At 44.4% G+C, this 18371-nt stretch overlaps 1 protein-coding gene across 3 annotated transcripts in view; it reads right to left on the bottom strand.

Annotated features, from left to right (window-relative positions):
• The window catches only part of PRKCE (protein kinase C epsilon), a 535293-nt gene that overhangs the window by 315901 nt on the left and 201021 nt on the right, over positions 1 to 18371 (bottom strand). For all 3 annotated transcript variants that reach the window (XM_043468474.1, XM_043468473.1, XM_043468475.1), the window contains exon 3: positions 10633 to 10696. In XM_043468474.1, the coding sequence (XP_043324409.1) occupies positions 10633 to 10696 (64 nt within the window). The remainder of the gene's footprint in view (positions 1 to 10632; positions 10697 to 18371) is intronic.

The raw sequence follows: 18371 nt of genomic DNA, 5'->3' as shown, positions 1-18371 counted from the left end.
TCTAGCAAGGTCCCTGGGTGAGTTACTTTAATTAAAGCCCCAGGAACCGGGAGAAAATTAGCACAGTGGGGTCAAATTCAAGCCCCATTCAATACTTGAGGGTATTTATAGACAAGCAAACACAAAAACAAAAAATCCAATATCCTGACTGGTTGCTTTTTGTTTTCGTGGTATAAATTCGTGCCTGTTCTCCTAGCTAAAGAACACCAATGCTATCCATTTTGACCTTCTGCAGGTGATTAAAGCTGGGACTGGAATACCAGCACCCAGGGAATTGCCTACCTCCCTAAGAACAGGCCAAGTGCCTTTCCAGCCCTTTTCCAGAAGAAAGGAGAAGGTAGGGGGAAGGATACTAAACAAAAAAGGATTGCAAGTTCTTGATTTTGAGGACAAAATGATTGGAAGTTGGGGAAGAAAAAAGCAGATTTCTCTTAATTTTTAATCCTATAGAAACTGAATCACAGGTCTTAGAGTCTCTCACTACTCAAAGTGTTGTCCAAGGACACGTGGCAGGGGCATCTCCTAGGACCTAATGAGAAATGCAGCAACTCAGGCCCCACCCCAGGCCCACTGAACCAAATCTGCATCTTTATAGGATCCAGGGGATTCACAGTCTTAAAACTCCTTAAGCCTCAGTTTTTCCATCTGTAAGATAGGGATAATGAAATGGCAGATCCATTTAGGCTTTAAAATAATCTCTGTACAGAGATTTGGCTTAAAAATTTTTGTCCTCTCTCCCTTCCTCCTTCTAGGTGCCCAGCTCTGAGCAAACTTATCTTGGTTTTAATTCAGCCCTGCAGAGGGCCATAGTGTCATTAGTCCCATTTCTCTTTCTCTTTGTATACCAAGGAGGCCACGGAGGTCCAAGTGAAGCAGCTGACTTGTTGCCAGACACACCCTAGCTTGGGAGTTCTTCGAGGGCAAGACCTACATCTTTTACATCTTGGTTTCTCCAGCTCTTGGCAAGGTGCCAGGCAGGCAACAGACTCCATATACATCTGTTGAATCAGCAGTATATCCAGTAATTAACTAATTGTGGAAGAAAAGCTAAAGTGCAGGTGTCTATGAAATCCTAGTCCCAGTAACACACAGATACACCTAAAAGTGGACTTACCTTCTAACTTCATTCTTTCTGACAGTTGCCAAAGAATTTACACCTGGCTATTAGTTGAAGCCATGAGTTCCTGCTGCAGAGAACAGTTCTCTGAACTAAACATCACTATTAATTTTCAGGAAACGGGCAAACTTGAGTGTCTGTAGAGTATAAATAACCCACTGGCAGCCAATGTGCTCTACTTAGCTAGGCAGAAGGGACCTCAGCTAGCGAAGTGTCCCAGTCTGTGGAGATGACTAAACTTGGAACAAGAAGCAGCTGGCCCTAAACTCTGGAGAGCGCTGCCTGGTGCTAATAAAAAATACCTGCATGGCCACTCCAATATTCTTGCCTGGGGAATCCCAGGGCTGGGGGAGCCTGGTGGGCTGCCATCTATGGGGTCGCACAGAGTCGGACACGACTGAAGCGACTTAGCAGCAGTAGCAGCTGCAGCTTATATAAAGTAGCTACCATAGTGAAAAAAAAAAAAAATACCTGCATGGGACTGTCCATTCAGAGGTGTGCAGCCTCTCAGCAGCAGGAGTGGGCATGAAGAGGCCAGAAGCTTCCTGGAATGAACGCTCTGGGAGCATCACTCATCCATCACTTGTTCCATGGAGTCTGGCTACTTGGCCCACCTGCCTCTACATGTCAGAAGCACATAGTCCTTGGAGACAGGCACACGCTGACAGCGTCCTTAATTTCAGCATATCCCACTCCAGATCAGAGATGTCTTGAGTGACATGAAGTGGGTGTCATGCATTATTTCTGAGCTCGCTGCCCTTAGACATTCATGCTGTGAATTAAGCAGGTCATTCCTCTCTACCTAGGTCTTGTGAAACCTGCCGCAGCCTGTGTTCATGGGCAAGTCTCAGTCTCCATGTATATGGGCATGGTAACATTTCTACCTAATTCGTTTTTTTTTTTTTTTTCAAATTTTCTAATTGTTTTAACAGCTCATGCACATCACATGGGAAAGAAAACCAAGATTATAGATATTGACAAGAATGGTTCCCCCTTTTCAAAATTCACCCTTTCCCAAATTCACCCTTTCCCAAATTCACCCTTTCCCTTCTCCAGAGACAACTCTGGTTCCCAGTATGTGGTAGATCATGCAGAGACAGCCCACACACCCCCAAGCATGTCCATTAGAAGGGGCCCAGGTGCCAGGATTTCTGTTTTCACTACACTTCTTGGTCCCTGGTATAGGGCTTCCCTGGTGGCTCAGAGGGTAAAGAATCTGCCTGCATTGTGGGAGACCAGGGGTCGATCCCTGAATCGGGAAGATCCCCTGGAGAAGAGAATAGCAACCCACTCTCACATTCTGGCCTGGAGAATTCCATGGATAGAGGAACCTGAAGAGCTGAGTCCATGGGGTCACAAAGAGCTGGACACGACTGAGTGACTAACACACTTTCTGTGTCCCTGGTACTGAGAAGAGTAACTGCTAAAGGTGCCCAAATGGTTCTATGTTGAATGAATTAATGTGTAAGTCATAGGTATGCCCGAAAGGTTCACATTTTGGTAAAACTATTCATGCATGCATGTGTGCTAAGTTGCTTCAGTTGTGTCTGACTCTTTGCAACCCTATGGACTGTAGCCCACCAGGTTCCTCTGTCCATGGGATTCTCCAAGCAAGAACACTGGAGTGAGTTGCCATGCCCTCCTCCAGGGGATCTTCCCAACCCAGGGACTGAACTCGCATCTCTTACGTCTCCTGCATTGGCAGGGGGGTTCTTTACCACTAGTGCCACCTGGGAAGCCCTAAATCAAGTACTACTCTGCCTTTATTTTATCTTCTGATTGGACGTGCCTTCAGTGGACAGCGGCTCTGTTTCTTCAACCAAGAAAAGAGGATAACTGTTATTACCTGCCTTTTAGGGCTACCATGGAGCTGACGAGAGCATGTGGAAGTACTGGAGGTTGTCATTTATTGACCGCATACTCCAGAAAGAGCAGTCCCACTATACCCTGTTCTCCCAGTAGCTACCCAAATGATCAAACACATCACAGTGCTTACTGGTATAGTACTTGCCTTATTGTGTAAGAGTACAGATGCCCTAGAGCAGGGACCATCTTCATTAACTCTATACTCCTAGGGCCTAGCATTTCTTAGATAAGTAAATAAGAGATGCTTCAAATGAGGGTCACTGAGGAAGAAGGGGAGATAGGAGATTCACAGACATTCATTTTCAGCTATATGTACGTGCACAAAAAAACACATCTTCCCAGGCCCCCTAAAGCTCACACCAAAGGTTTATAATCCAGGAGGAAGATAAAAGGCCCAGTGTGAGCAGCTTGAATAAGATGGTGAATGCACTTGATTGTGAGAATGTGAATGTTTCAATGAAGCTAGGTAATAAGAAAAATCAATAAAACTGTCAGCACTGGCCAATTTCAACTAGATAAAAGAATAAAGTAATTGGTCTTGAAAGACAACTCTCTAAATTAAGTTAGATGAATGGAAATACCCTTTTGTTTTAAGCCAAATCACAAGGACATCAACAGCAGTAAATGATTAAATTATAAGCCACTTTGACCCAGTATGATCTGAGCTGCAAACATGAATTTTCCAAAAAGATCTTCTTTGTAAGACACAGAACCGATGTCTAGCAAGACAACAAAGACAGAATCGGAGGCCACACCAGGATACCCGGCGCTTGCTTCTTGACTAAGGATCTATTATAAACCTACTCTTTCTATTAAACTTATTTATTCAACATGACTATTCCTCCTTCAATTACTTCATTAGTAAAACAGGCACACAAGTCAATAGAAAATAGAAAATGCACATCTACGCTCCCATAATGGCCGAGAGGAAGGATGCTTTGGTAGTGATCCTAAAGAGCTCTGCTCTCCACACACTCAGGATTCAATTCTGTTTTTCATCTGCTAATGGTTGGCATTTGGTGTTGTTAACTGTGGATGATTCATTTCAGAGGAACTGCTGTGCATCTCGAGCCTGTCTGGAAGGAAATGAGGGTTTCTTGGCTTATTTCTCATCAAGCATTTTAGCATTGTCTCTCTTTGTGACATTATAAACCCCTTAATGGGAGTTTGGTCCTCATTGCTTTCAAGCTGACTCTCCCTGTCTCATCTGGTGCATATGGCCACTTCCAGGAACAAGCATTTATTCCATCAGGACAAAGGAGGGAGCCAAAAATCTGGAAATTAATAGGCCCATTCTCTGAGTCTTGAGTTGCAATAGTAAGTGAATATGTGGGGGTGGGGTGGGGTGCACATTGCAAGAATAATGTTTTTGAACATCTGGCTTGGTTAATATTCACTCTTATCAAATGCTGAGGCTGTTTTCTGTTCTCCACATGCTACTGGAGAATCCAACTTGTCCACGAATGTGTGGGGACCCTGTGGGGTGAGCAGGATCACAACCTTATTGCCAGAGGCACCTCACAGGAGGGAGACCCATCAGCTCCTTGGTGCAGTGCCTGACTTTGAAGTCCCTTTTTCGGTGGGTAAGGGGTCCCTTTAACATATAAAGCAATGTTTCTCATTAGAGACTGAACAGAACTTGAAAAGGGTGAGAGTGTCAGGGCTTGATGCAGGGACACCAGCTAGATAGGCTGGAGAGAAGGAGAAGGCTTAGGGTGGTAGCAGGCTTACCGTGGGACTCCATGAGATTGCTGAAAAGGCCACAGAAGACCACAAAGAAAAGATCACAAAGAGATGCCTGTACTGGTCTTGTCCTTTAAATCACCTAAGTCCCGTGCTTAAAAATGTGCTCTCTGCCATAACCCAGACGTGACCATACTTGGCCTAGAACATCCCTCCTCCTTAGTGGCCAAGGTGAGTGAGAGGCCTTGACCATGAAGACACATCCAGAAAGAGCTGCCTTCCATCTTCAAACACAACTTAATCATTTATTTCATTTCCTTGTTTGAAAATTTCTCTCTGCCACATTGATGACTGTCTTTGTTTGGAAGCTCCTTGAGAATACAAATGGCATCTATTTAATTTATAGTGTCTATTGAGCCTTACCAAAAAAACAGAGCTTCAAAGCTGTCTTTGATAATGATGACATGATGCTCTCTACACAGAATGACCTTCCCACTTCTTCCTTGTCAATCTGGTATACCTAACTTTTTCTTTTCAGCCTTCAAGCTTTGCTTCTTTCTTGAGTTTCTCTGGGTTATTCTAAAGCTTCAACTTATTCCCATTTGGAGAACTCCTGGTAACACCAATTAAGCACTCAATGTGATATTATCTTGCATTTGTTCTCTAATGCTTTTGTCCTGCAGGTGTCATGGATTCCTAATAGAATTGCAAGTCCCTTGAAGGCAAGGGCCATGTGCTCTTACAAATGCTATTTCTCATTTTCCACTTCCCAGTCCCCAAATTCAGCATGGACACCAAACTTGTCATATTCACTAAAATGCATTAGTGAATACTCTTCATCTGAATGAATGGTCCTGCTTAATGATCATCAGAAGGCACTGGATTAAAAAATGCAGAAATTCTAAGAAAAACAGTAGAATTCTTATAAGCTAAAGATTCAGTGGGACTCTGGAATTGGAAAGATGTTATCTAGATAAAAACCACCAGTGGCAGAGTGTCAAGAGGAAAGCCTGCCTCTCTATTTCAACCCTGAAGGCAGTGTTCTAACCCCTACCATGGACACAAGGTAAGAAAGATTATTAATCTGCTGGGATTTGAGTCCGACCAAGACTTAGTTATGAATGCATCTTACAGACAGCCTGAAAAGGAGCTGACCATTCCTAAACTGGGACCATGTAAGTTTTCATTTCATTTCACTGGGAAAAAGATCTGTTTATTTATAAAAGGGATTCTTTGGGTCACCTTTGGATTCAAAACTAAAAACTTTACCTTCCTCTTTCTATAAAAAGCTTCCTGAAGAAAAGAACTAAACTGTTAAAAGCAGTGAGGAGGTTTTGCCACATAGACACAAGGGGGTTCATTATTGGGGCCCTAATCCAGGCAAGGCCCTGAATCATAGCCAGGAATCAGAACCAACAGGGTCTTGTGGTAAACTCTTCGGCCTTGGGCACATCACTTGACCTCTCAATGTCACCATCTCCCTCCAGGAGATGTATGTAGTTGCTCTACACACATTATCATCTTAGAAAGAAGCAAAGCACGTTTGATCATGTCTACCAGTCTGTGCAACTTGAAAAAAGCCTAGAAGAGAGTTGCAAAGATGAGATAAGATTTCTAAACTCTCTCTTCAGAAAGGTGAAGGAATTTGATTGATTCAACCTGAAGAAGAGAGATTTAATAACCATCTTCAAATATATGCAGGGCTTTTCACCCAGGGCTGATGAGAGTGTGGGGACCACATGTTCTGTCTGCACTGAGCAGAGAAGGTAGAAGCCCAGGCTTAGGAAAACAGACATTTATAGCATTAAGGGCGACAAGACACAGACAAGCTAATGAATGTTCTTCTGGGGAATACTTCAGTGGGAGAAGGGTGGTGACGAAAGAGAAAGAAAATGGGACAAAACTATGGGAAAGTCCAAACTCTGCAAAAAGCAATCTCATAGCCCCTGAAAGATATACATATTACTCTATGAATTCCTCTTTGGCACCTTGCTCTATTCTTGGACCTTTTGCTTATGCCATGCCCCAGAGTCAGAAACGTGCCCTCAAACTGTTTCCCTGGATACCCTGCCTGCTGCTCCTTCCAGAGCACTGGGTTGGAGCGTTGCTCACCCCTCTGCCTTCAGGTCTCCAGGGCCTTGACGATATTGTCAAGCAGCCCCTTCATGTGAGTACTCTGTCCTTAAAGCAGTCCTATCACAGTATCAAAACCTACTATACATCCTATTAGCCCCATTGATGGCTGAGAAATCTGAAGCTCTAAGCTAGTAAACACTGGAGCTAGGATTTAGGAGTCCATCAGTCAGTGCAGTCCACCGGTCCACTGACTGATAGATTTCTAAGGCTCTCTTTTTACTCTCTCCTCTCCCAGAGATGAGACTGAATGCTTTCTGAAGCCTATGGCAACAGAAAAAAGAAAACAGGGCTTGCTTTTTCACCCACCTCTTCATCTTCCACTTCCACAATATGTACTAATTTCCCAACCTGATCTAACTGCAGTATTTATGACGGATGTGCCGCAAAAATCTTTCCAATTGCTTTTATCTTCATCATTTTATTGGAGAAACAGTTTGGGGACCCAAACATACCACTGAGATCCACTTCCTGTCCTTTCTATTATTGTCTAAACTCTGAAAAACTCTCCTGGGTGAACATGACACCTGGATGGAAGGTGGGAGAAGAAGAGCCTAGAAATCTCTAGGTCAGACTCTGATTGCCCCTCCTCTGGGAGTCTGCAAATGATGGCTCATTATCATATTACTATAAAGAATAGAAATAATATACAAATTACATCACAACAAAGGGAAAATATTAACTAATGTCCACAACAGGAAATAATTATTTGCACAATTGAGAATTACATACATTGTTTTTTATGCTTCTGTTGCCTAGGCTAATTATGCTCTGATTTAAGTATCTGGTGAGTCTGTAGTGCTGTGTTTACCAGGAAGCCCCATGGTCATTACCTATGACAAAAGCAAACACTAAAGAGGCACCGGTGCTTCTCCAATGATTCAGTGGGTAAAGAATCTGCCTGCAATACGGGAGACACAGGAGAAGTGGGTTGGATCCTTGGGTCGGGAAGATCTCCTAGAGGAAGTAATGGCAACCCACTCCAGTATTCCTGCCTGGAAAATTCCATGGACAGAGGAGCCTGATGGGCTAGAGTCCATGAGGTTGCAAAGAGTCAGACACGACTGAACAACTAACGCACAAGAGGCACTCAAGTCTACAGCAACACATAAAACATTCTGAGAAGGTTTACTGCATGGGATAATGTAGGTAAAGTCCTTGGCACAGTACCTGTCAACCCCTTCTACTGGTTACAGATATTTCAGCTTGAGCTTTGACAGATGTCTATTCAAATTATACCAAAGATCAAAACTGCATGACCAGAAATGACCTTAACTGTTATCCAGCCTGACCCCATACGTCTGAGGTTAGGTTGCCTGGTTTAGCTAAAGCTCATACCAGTCAAATCCCATTACGATGAACTACACAGGACAAGCAAGCAATGGAATTTTATTAGACAGTTAGAAATCACATTAACTCCAGCTCTAGCAGACGTAAATGTCCAGGCTTTCCACAGTGTGTTAGCAAGAAAAAAGAATCCTTTGGCACATCCCAGAAGAAGGGGGTGTATTCACACAGCCTCACCCCCACATCTTTCCCTGAGCTCTTTGCTATTTGCATGTGGTGTAAAGTTTGTGCAATTGCTATGAATATCTTTTTTTCCATTGATGGGACTGACTGGAGCACTTGAAACAGGCAAGCTGAAGGGATGCTTGATGGCAGAATAATAGAGCAGTGACAATGTCAGCTGTGCCTCATTGCAGCTCTCTTTTTCACCTTTTCTCAGAATACAGAGTCAGGAATTTTCACTAAAGAGAAGGACTTATAAAAGAATCAATGAATGTCCACAGTCTGGGTGTGACAAACCTGGTTTTCCCTGGACCCTTACCATGCAATCAAGGTAGCAAAGGTTGTGGCTACTTATTCTCCATTCCTCTTCTCACCCTCCCAACCTTTCCAAAAACAAAACCCCCTTTGGACCACGAGTCCTCAACATCCCAGAGCAGGACTGGGAGAACAGATGCATAGAACACAAACAGAATGCACCAAGATCAGCTTCTAGGAAGAGATTGCTGGAAGTCCCTCCCACTATCCAGAGAAAGAATTCCAAATCCAGGAACAGCAAGAAAAAAGAGGAGAAAACTTCTCCTTTTCTTCAGAGCAACACATGCTAGCACTTTACTGAGTCTGGCATGTGTCAGCATTTCCAAAGTAAACTCTGTTTTCTCTAGATGAAAGAGATAAAAAAAAATAGACTAAGAATTCAGTCCAATGAAAACTGCTTTGGTCATTCACATGCAATAAGCTGTAGAAGCAAGAAGAAAAAAAACAATTGCCTCTGATTTATTTATTCGTTCATTTGTCCATATCCTTTCCTGCTAATGTAAAAAAAGGACATCTTCTATAATTTGCAAGTCATTAATTTTTTCAAAGGAAAAAATAACCAAGCCTCCCACTGATTGCCCAGCATATTGGCACAGGAAGTACATATTTAATTAATTATCCTGTTGCATATAGAATTATGTAAGGGAAAGGGGGGATTGATTTTTCCCATCAAATGTTTCACCCATATTTCTAACCAGGAGACCACTGTAATACTGTGAAGTATGGTAAATTTGGGATCAGTCATTATGTTAAAAGTAACACAAGGCTTTACCTTACTGGGTGCTTTATTTCTTAATCCCATTTTATTATTTTTTTGCCCTTTTGCACATCTTGAATATTTCAAACTAAATATTGTTAAATCTTCAAATCTTCTACAATAGTTTTCTATTCTGGGCTGTTCAGAGCTGAGAGTAGAGAAGGAAAGTTGGAAATGCTAAAATGTAATTGCAATAAAGAGCAGAAAATGTAAGAGACCAATTTTGGAAGGATGTTTAAAGTTTTAAACCTATGCCAAATAATTGAGATCTATTATAAGAGAACTGACTTCTATTATGAGCTCCATATACACACAATTACTGAATTATTCTGAACACCTGTTGAAATCAGGTGTTAACAGTCAAATAAAAATCACCAGGCACACCTGTCAAGTGCATCATTTGACCAGCTCCTTTGAATTTGCTTGCATAATCCCCCTCCATTAGAGAACCTTAAACTAGAGCTTTGTCCCTAAAATTTGGGGGTTGTGGCTTTGGCTTATATTCCCCAGGATTCCAGGGAGATGCTGTAAAAGGCCCAAGTCTTCCAGCCAGGAGCTGTGCCTTTCCCTGCGAACCACAACCTCTAACCTCTATCTTTTCCCATTGCCAAGAGGAACCTGCCTTGCCCATCCCATCTTTCTGCCGTGACATTAAAGCCAACCATTCTGTCCCCTGCCCTCAGAGAGAAGAGAAGAAAGATGGTCCCTATCACTAAATTTCAGTCCTAATTCCCAACCTCCTTAGAGCCCAAGTCTGCCACCACCTCCCTGTTCTTAAGTGCATATGTTCATCCCAAACTCCTAATTTATCCCTCTTTATAGAAGTAACATTTCTATTAAAGCTCCAAGAAATAGGATTCTGAAATTTGACACCTCATTTATTTCATTTCTGACTACCCTTAGACCAACTGGCTTTACTTCCGTCCCACTGCACACACACAAACCCCATGCGAGATTCCCAGGAGAGGCGGCCGCCCTTCCAAAGCCTGCCTGGGCATCTGCGCCTGGGAATGCCTGCTTTACTGGTCTGACTCTGTAAGACGAAAATCTTCCCTCTGCTCCACCAGAGCTAACAGATGGCTGGTCTCTTTTGGTACATAGGCGTAAACATCTTCAAAATAACCTTTTCCTTTAAACGGTGCCAATTAATTACATGTCACTGTAATATGTCCCAGCCAAAGATGGAAGGGAGAGACCAAAAGACAGAAGGGTCAATGGACGAGAACAATGACGAGAGGTCACACTCTCCTACCTTCACCCGACGACCCCGAGAGATCAATGATCACATACACTCTTCCTTCTGGCTCCAGATCAATCTGCAATTAAGAAAATGACAGTAACTCTGTTAGTGCATCGTGGGGGCAACCTGAGAGTTCATGACATTTCCAACCCAAACTGCTAAAACCTAGGGTCACAGCTCCATTCAGTCCATCAACCTGCACCATGGAGAGTGCTGGGTGACTTAGGGGTGAGGGAGAATCGGCATTTACGGGATGTCTAGTATGTTCCAGACGCACTAATGGTGAGGCTTGATGCATCCCCAACAGGCAGTGCCATCCCATGGGCTCCCAGCTGGAGGCGGTTTTGCTGCATAAGCAAAACGTGACAACACAGGGAACTGCACGGGGACACTTGACACAAGGAACACTTATGGGGAGGACACAAAAATATCTGGAGACATTTTTGATTGTCATGACTGAAGAGGGAGTGGTGCTATTGGCATCTAGTAGGTGGAGGCCAGGGATGCTACTAAACCTCCTGCAGCAGACAGGACAGCCCCCACAACAAAGGATTACCCAGCCCCAAGTGCTGACAAAGTCAGGGTTAACAAACTGTGTTATCCTGTTTCACAGATAAGGAAACTGACCTCACCACTCCAGGGTAAATGGCAATGCTGAGATTCAATGCCAAGACCGTCTCCAGAAGCCCCTGTCCTTTATATGACACGAATTGCTCAAGGGAGATTTAAAAAAAAAAAAAAAAGCAAAAGACATTATTCCCACTCTCAAGGTGCTTATAATCTCACTGGGAAGTTAAAAACAACAACAACAACAGAGAACAATGCCAAACCCAGCTTAATGATGAGGAAAAGAATTAACTGATAAAAGATATTCTGGTGAATCTGAAATCAGTATAAAAGAGCAGCCTGGGCAAAAAAGGGAAGGCATTCCAGATGAAAGCAACATCATAGGCAAATGCTGGGCATCTGAGTGGTGCATGTGCAGAACTGAAGGGCCCCATGCTTAAGGATGTGCTGGCACCTGTGTTTGGCAAACCCCAGCCTCTACCAGGGTTGGGATAAAGCCAATCCTACTAAATTCTTACCACCAACCTTCTCCACCCACCCTCATACCCTCCCTCCCCACCTCCCAATCCAGCAAGCTACTTCTATACAGAAGCAGGCTGATGAGCAAGGTCAGAGGAGCTGGGCCTTTTGTAGTCAATATCCTTCTGAGGTCTGAGCTGTCCTTAGAGAGAGTGTGTTCTCCACGAGAGTAGTGACTCCGGAAACCCTGGATCACCAAGTAGCCCTGGTACCCACCCTCGCCTTCCACCTGCCTGTGCAGAGTTCCAGTTGGCTCAGTCGTGCCAGGCTGGACTCCTCAACAAGCTGTGAGTCTCTTGAGGGAAGGAACTACTAGCCCCTCCCTTTCTTTTCCATAGTCCAGAAAAGAGCAGGCACATATTTAGCAAGTACTACTTAGGAAGGGTCAGTCTGGTGAACACCTCCTCCTCCTCCAAGGTCAAGGTCAGTTATTGCCTCCTTTCTGAAGCTTTTCCAGATATTCCCAAGTCAGAATGAATTACTCTTCACTTGTGTTCTCATAGCACACACACGTATCTCAATCACAGCCCCTACCAAGCTATAATACACTGCAGTGTGTCTCTATCGTCAGCCTGACAGAAACTATGACAATCCTATTTGCACCCCCCAGTGTTTAGCTTACTGTCTGCTGGTCAGGAGACACGCCCATTAAGCCTCTGCGGAAGTGGGGAAAGGCTCTGTGTTCCAGAGCCTATTCTGGGATTATTCACTCCTTCAAGCCCCTTCCCTAGGCAGGAAGGAAGGTAGGTGCTTTGTACTAAAATGGTATTCCAAAGAGGCACGAGGGGAAGAAGAGGTAGCTATACCTGGAGCACCAGAGACTGTGAGGAAAAAACTCACGGTGAACTGATGCTGTTTGGGTCCCTGCCCCCAACATCTCGCTCCACTCCTAATCCACATTCCCTGAGCCATGTGTGAGCCCCACTTTCTTTCCTGACTCAGCCTTTCAGTGGTTGAGAGGGCTGATAGTTTCCCTCAGAATTTTAGTTCCACCCACAGTGGTCTTTGACGCCCCTCCCCGCCCCAGATGAGGCCCCAGTGATCTTTTAGGCACATTCTCAGGGCAGGGAGGGAGGGAGGGCAGAAAGCTCTCAGGTAGCTCCACAGGGGCCACTCACCTGAGCTTGAGATCGAGTTTGGGGTCCAAATGGGAGCCAAATAACACACTGATGATGCCAGGAGATGACTCTCTGCACCCCTTCTGCCCCAAGAGCCCATGATTTTTAGGTTTTTAGAGAAAGAAAATGTTCTCCAGCATTCTTACCACTAGTACTGTCCCCTGCCACAAGCATAACCTGGCCCCTGCACTGAATTACAAACAGGAAAACCATCAGTCGACTCTACTGAACAGAGCCCAACCAAAATCCCGTCCCTGCCACAGTTCAAAAGTCTCAGGGGCCCCCTTGTCCAAAAGCATGGAATTTAAATAATGCATGCCTCTTAGAGATTAGATCATTCCTATTAAACCCTGCCGGCAAAATGAAACACTTTCTCATATCCTCCAAGTCAAAGATTTCCCATGACTGTGGATTTCATTGGCAAAGTACAATGGTATCTGAGAAAAGCAGGGAGGGAGACAGCAAAGGAATGAGATGGGCCGCGTGGCCTATCGGAAGGCAGGCTGCATGCCTATCTTTGCAAAAGGGGAGTGAGAACTTGTGTCAAGGGGGAACAGGTCATTGATGATAAAATATATTAGGATATTAACATTCAAGATAGCAATCAGAAACCATTTTAGCATCCACTGCTGCCTCAATGCCGATGAACTGCATTTCCAAACAGAAAAATAGAAATTAAGCTATTAAACATGCCAAGAGCAACAAAGAGCTTTGCAGCCTGGGCAGATGGCCGCGGAGTGCTGGCTGAGCCCCAAGCAAGCTGAGTGAGGAGGCTCTGAAAATCCATCCAGTGTGGTGTGACTTCGACGTGGATGACTAGAAAGGTTATCAGGTACAAAAAGGGGTGGAATGCGTTGCAACTTCATGGCCAAATTAGCTTAATCACAAATTCTGCTCACAATTACGTGGTCCGGATAATGAAGCAATGTAGGTGCCCAGCCCTGCAAAACCCCTGCAAGCTGAAAGCCAGCATCACCACCAGGCAACTGGCGCTACATAAAAGCAGGCCTCCTCCCTCCTCCCAACCATCCCCAGAGTTTATTCTCAGTTTCTTCTCCCAGACTTCAGGTTCCTCCCAATTCTCCCAGAGGCAACCCCATTTGTCAAATCAGCTCGAATCTCATGCCTTTATTTGATGCACTTTCCCAGATACTATCTCCATTTTTGACTATGATTCTCTTTCAACCTTCAGCTGAGGCCAGAAGCAAAGCAGTAGAACTGTGGGGGAGATAAACACAACCTTTAGAGTCAGACCAGGACTAAATTCCAGTTTTGTCACTTGCAGGTCAGTCAATTATGTATTCTATTTGAACTTCAACCTCTGTCTCTTCATCTGTGAAACAGGTTACTGTGAAAATTCCACGAGACACACATACAAAGCACTTGGCACTTAGGAGCTACTCAGTATATAGTGGTTAAGAGTGAATTTGCTGGCTCTCCGGCCAGAAGCAAGAAACTATCTCTTCTAAGCTTCAGAGCGCTCCTCAGTGAAATGGAACCAATAACGGGTCCTGTGACACTGGGGCTGTCCTGATGTAAAATGCAAAATCTATGTACAGTGCATAGCATGGTGCCTGGCACAGAACACTCAGTAATTGTTGCTGCTATTGTTACTAAAGGCTTCCCAGCTGGCTCAGTGGTAAAAAATCTAGCTACCAATGCAAGATATGCAGGAGACTCAGGTTTGATCCCTGGGTCAGGAAGATCCCCTGAAGAGGAAATGGCAACCCACTCCAGTATTCTTGTCTTGGAAATCCCATGGACAGAGAAGCCTGGTGGGCTAGAGTCCATGGGGTCACAAAACAGTCAGACACAACTTAGTGACTGAGCCCGATGACAGTTGTTATATTAAAAAGTCAAGTATTTAAATTCGCTACTTAATACGATGTAATGTTTCTTCCACTGTATCGAACTCTCCCCACCCTCCCCCACCACAAAGCATTTTCTTGCCCAAAGTTGAAGTTACTTTATATACTCCAGTACATTTGATGACTTTACAGTGCTTTGAGTATCAGATGTAGAACCAAGGTGAGAATGCTGCACTCTCCCCTGGCAGGAAACCCAGGGGCAAAAAATGGCTATAGCCCCTGTTCATCAGAGGGTCATGAGGTGATTATTAGATAAGAAGTGGAGGATGACAACATACTGTCTCTACTAGGCCTGGGACACTGTACTGAGTTTTTCACCTGAATTAGTTCACCCAAACTCTTGTGAGGGCTTCCCTAGTGGCTCAGATGGTAAAGAATCTGCCTGCAATGCAGGAGGCCCAGGCTTGAGCCCTGGGTCAGGAAGATCCCCTGGAGAAGGGAATGGCAACCCACTCCAGTATTCTTGCCTGAAGAATCCCATGGACAGAGGAGCTTGGCAGGCTACAGTCCATGGGGTCTCAAAGAGTCAGACACAGTTGAGCAACTAAACAACAACAACAATCTCCCATGAGGCCAGTAGTACATATTCCCCACTTTTCAGATTGAAAAACTTGGGTTCAGAAAACTTTCCGTGGGATTCCCACACAGTGCTGCTGCCTAGAGCACACAGGAGAGATGACTCTGATAGGGTTCCCATCTCAAGCCCCATCCAACCAGGATGGGCAGCCTCTGGCTGTCCTCTGTGGGTTCACTGTCCTTCTCAGGTGCAACTGACTGGCTCCCCAGCCAGGTCAGTTTAAGGCACAACAGTGCCCTGAATGCCTTGCCTATCCTCCTTTTCCCCCACTTGGGGAAGGTCTGGGCATAAACAAGATCTCCATTCCTGCAAATTCAGTACAAAGCAATAGGGAAAGAGCTCAAACCATTGAAACCAGCAAAAAGCCATCTCTGGAAAGCAAAAAGACCTACAGGCACTTTTTTGGATGGTGCCTGACCCTTCACAAAGTCCTTCACAAGCATTATTCATTGATTCCTCACAATTAACCTGTAAGGTAACAAGTATTATTAGCAACATTGTAAGGATGAGAAAACTGAAGCTAAGGAAGATAAACAGACTAGTGAGAGCACACACAACTGCAGGGGCAGCATTCACACGGTGGTCTCTGGGGGCCAGTCCTCTGGTGCTGAACAGTCAGGGAAGAGTGGCAGAGTCAGAACCTGCCCCCTCAGTTCCCAGCTCTCAGCAACCTCTGTTCCTCCCACCACACCACACCTGTCCAGCAAGAACTCTGACCACCGGACTAGCACCCCACCCATGCAGCCGGTTTAGCTGTCACTGCTGTGTGTCACTGTGCATGCCTGTGTTTGGGGGTAATGGGGTTTGAGACAAAGGAGGTAAAAAATTCATAGTCAAGCTTCCCCCAACCATAGGCTCCACTTTCACTGAAGACCTCGAGGCAAACCTCTCCTCAGAACAGCCCACAAAGGTCACAGAGGCCCCATCTGAGTTTCACTTCCTTTTCCATCTGTTGTCAGGCACTAGGGCCTGGAAAGAAGCAAAAGGGAGAGAGTGGGTCAGAAAAAGATGACTCCAGAAAGGAGAAGGAGGAAAAGAGGCTGCACCGCCCCTGTTACACCAAATAAGTCCTAAATAATAGCCTGTTTCTTTTATTTCCTGGAGGAGGGTGGGAAGTGAGGGAGGAGGAAGTGGGAAGAAGGAGGGAGAAGACTCGGGGCTTCTTTCCAAGGCAGAGGACCCACTTCCCAAGGCCCGCATCCTCTTTATTGCTGGCTCTTCTCCCCTGGAGACCCCTTGGGCACACTACCATCCCCAGAGGCGCTGGGCATGGAAGAGGCAAGCCAGACCTAGCAGGAGCCCTTCAAGCAGCAGGTGGCCTGCCTCCTAGCCACTGCTTCTGGAAGGCAGTAAATGTGGAGACCGCAATGGTTGCTCTTGAGCAGCTGCTGGGTGCTGATTTTGGAGTTAGCAGCCAATTAAACTAAAGACTCTTCATTAGAGGAGTTTGCTGCTAGCTTGATGGGTAGAGTGCACTGGCTGGTTAAAAAGCGGAGGGTGCACATGTAATTAAATAATTTAAGAGTTCCACTCAGTTCACAGGCTTCCAACAGTACTTACTTTCATGAAATAAGGGGAGAGGAGGATGGCTTCTATCTCAAACGCCTTCTGTGGTAGTGCAAAGATATTATGAAGACTTTCGTGTATATCCTGCAGGGCAAAACTCTGCCTATCCAGCACACTGGAGGGATTTAATAGTATTTATAAATGTTGGCGCAGTGGATGAAAAGAGGATCTGCACAACTGAATTATGGAGATTATTTACTTGGGAAGCCATCACATAACCACGCTCATGCGTGCTCTGTTGTGTCTGACCCTTTGCGACCCCATGGACTATAGCCTGCCAGACTCTGCTGCCCATGGAATTTTCCTGGCAAGAATATTGGAGTGGGTGGCCATTTCCCACTCCAATATTCCCCACTCCAGGGAATCTGCCCAACCCAGGGACCGAACTGATGTCTCCTGCACTGGAAAGCCATCAACCCGGACACGATGTTCCCAGTGGCTTCATTCGTAACAATCAAATGCTGGGAACAGCCCAAATGTCCAAGAACAGATCAATGAATAGGTAAACCAGGCTGCATCCATAAGATAGACTTTTCCTCAGCAGTAAAGAATGAACTCCTGGTATACACAACAAACCGAATGCTATGGGAAAGAAGCCAAATACAAAAGAGTACATACTATATGGTTCAATTTACATAATGTTCTAGAACAGGCAAAACGAATCTATCATGACAAAAAGACTATCAGTGATCTCCTGGAGGTGGAAATGAGAATTGGATTCAATGAGGCATAGAGGATGACTGAATGATTTTGAGTTTTGTATTTTACAATGGTAAAGTAAATATTCAATTTTTTAAAAAGAAGCACAGAAGAACTTTTGGGGAAGATGAAACTTTTCTGTATGTTGATTAGGTGGTGGTGACATGAATGTATACGTTTGTTAAACCACATCAAGCCACACACTTAAAATGGATGCATTTCTTGCATGTAAATTATACCCCAATAAAGTCGTTTTCAAAAAAGGAAAAAAAGAAGACATCATTCCACATAAGGATTGCTCTACAATTTTCCTTTAAATAATAAATCATCTTCCCACCCTCAGGGCATTTAAAATTTCATATTCCATTTTTAAAAATAAAAGGGTTCATTCAGAGTTTTTCAAGAACACATCTGTCACCCAACATAATGTACACCTACCTGTGTAGGCATATATTCACACACCCACCCACGTGTGCAAAACACTCACAGCCACCTTCTCTTGTCTTTCTGTGATCAAAATACAGTAAAAGCAAGAAAAACATCCAAAATGTAGGTTCTCTGCTGAATTATTTAAACCTGTCTTTCGGTGTGTGGATCTCAATTTCCTCATATGCAAAACAAAACAAAACAAAAAAAATAGGCCAAATGTTCTAGAATGGCTTTTAATGACCTCAAGGACCTAAATATCCATGACCAGGAGACACTTGAATAAATCATGGGAAATCATTCGGTAGGTCACTACGCAAGTCCTATAAAAAGAAGGAAAAGATCTAAATGTATTGACCTATATGAAACTATCTCTGGGTTATAGCAAGTGGGAAAAAAGTATAGTGTAAT

Source organism: Cervus canadensis, chromosome 5 (genome assembly GCF_019320065.1).
Source record: "Cervus canadensis isolate Bull #8, Minnesota chromosome 5, ASM1932006v1, whole genome shotgun sequence".
NCBI lineage: Eukaryota > Metazoa > Chordata > Mammalia > Artiodactyla > Cervidae > Cervus > Cervus canadensis.
The sequence above is the reverse complement of the archived record's forward strand: the minus strand, read 5'-3'. Positions and strand labels throughout refer to the sequence as shown.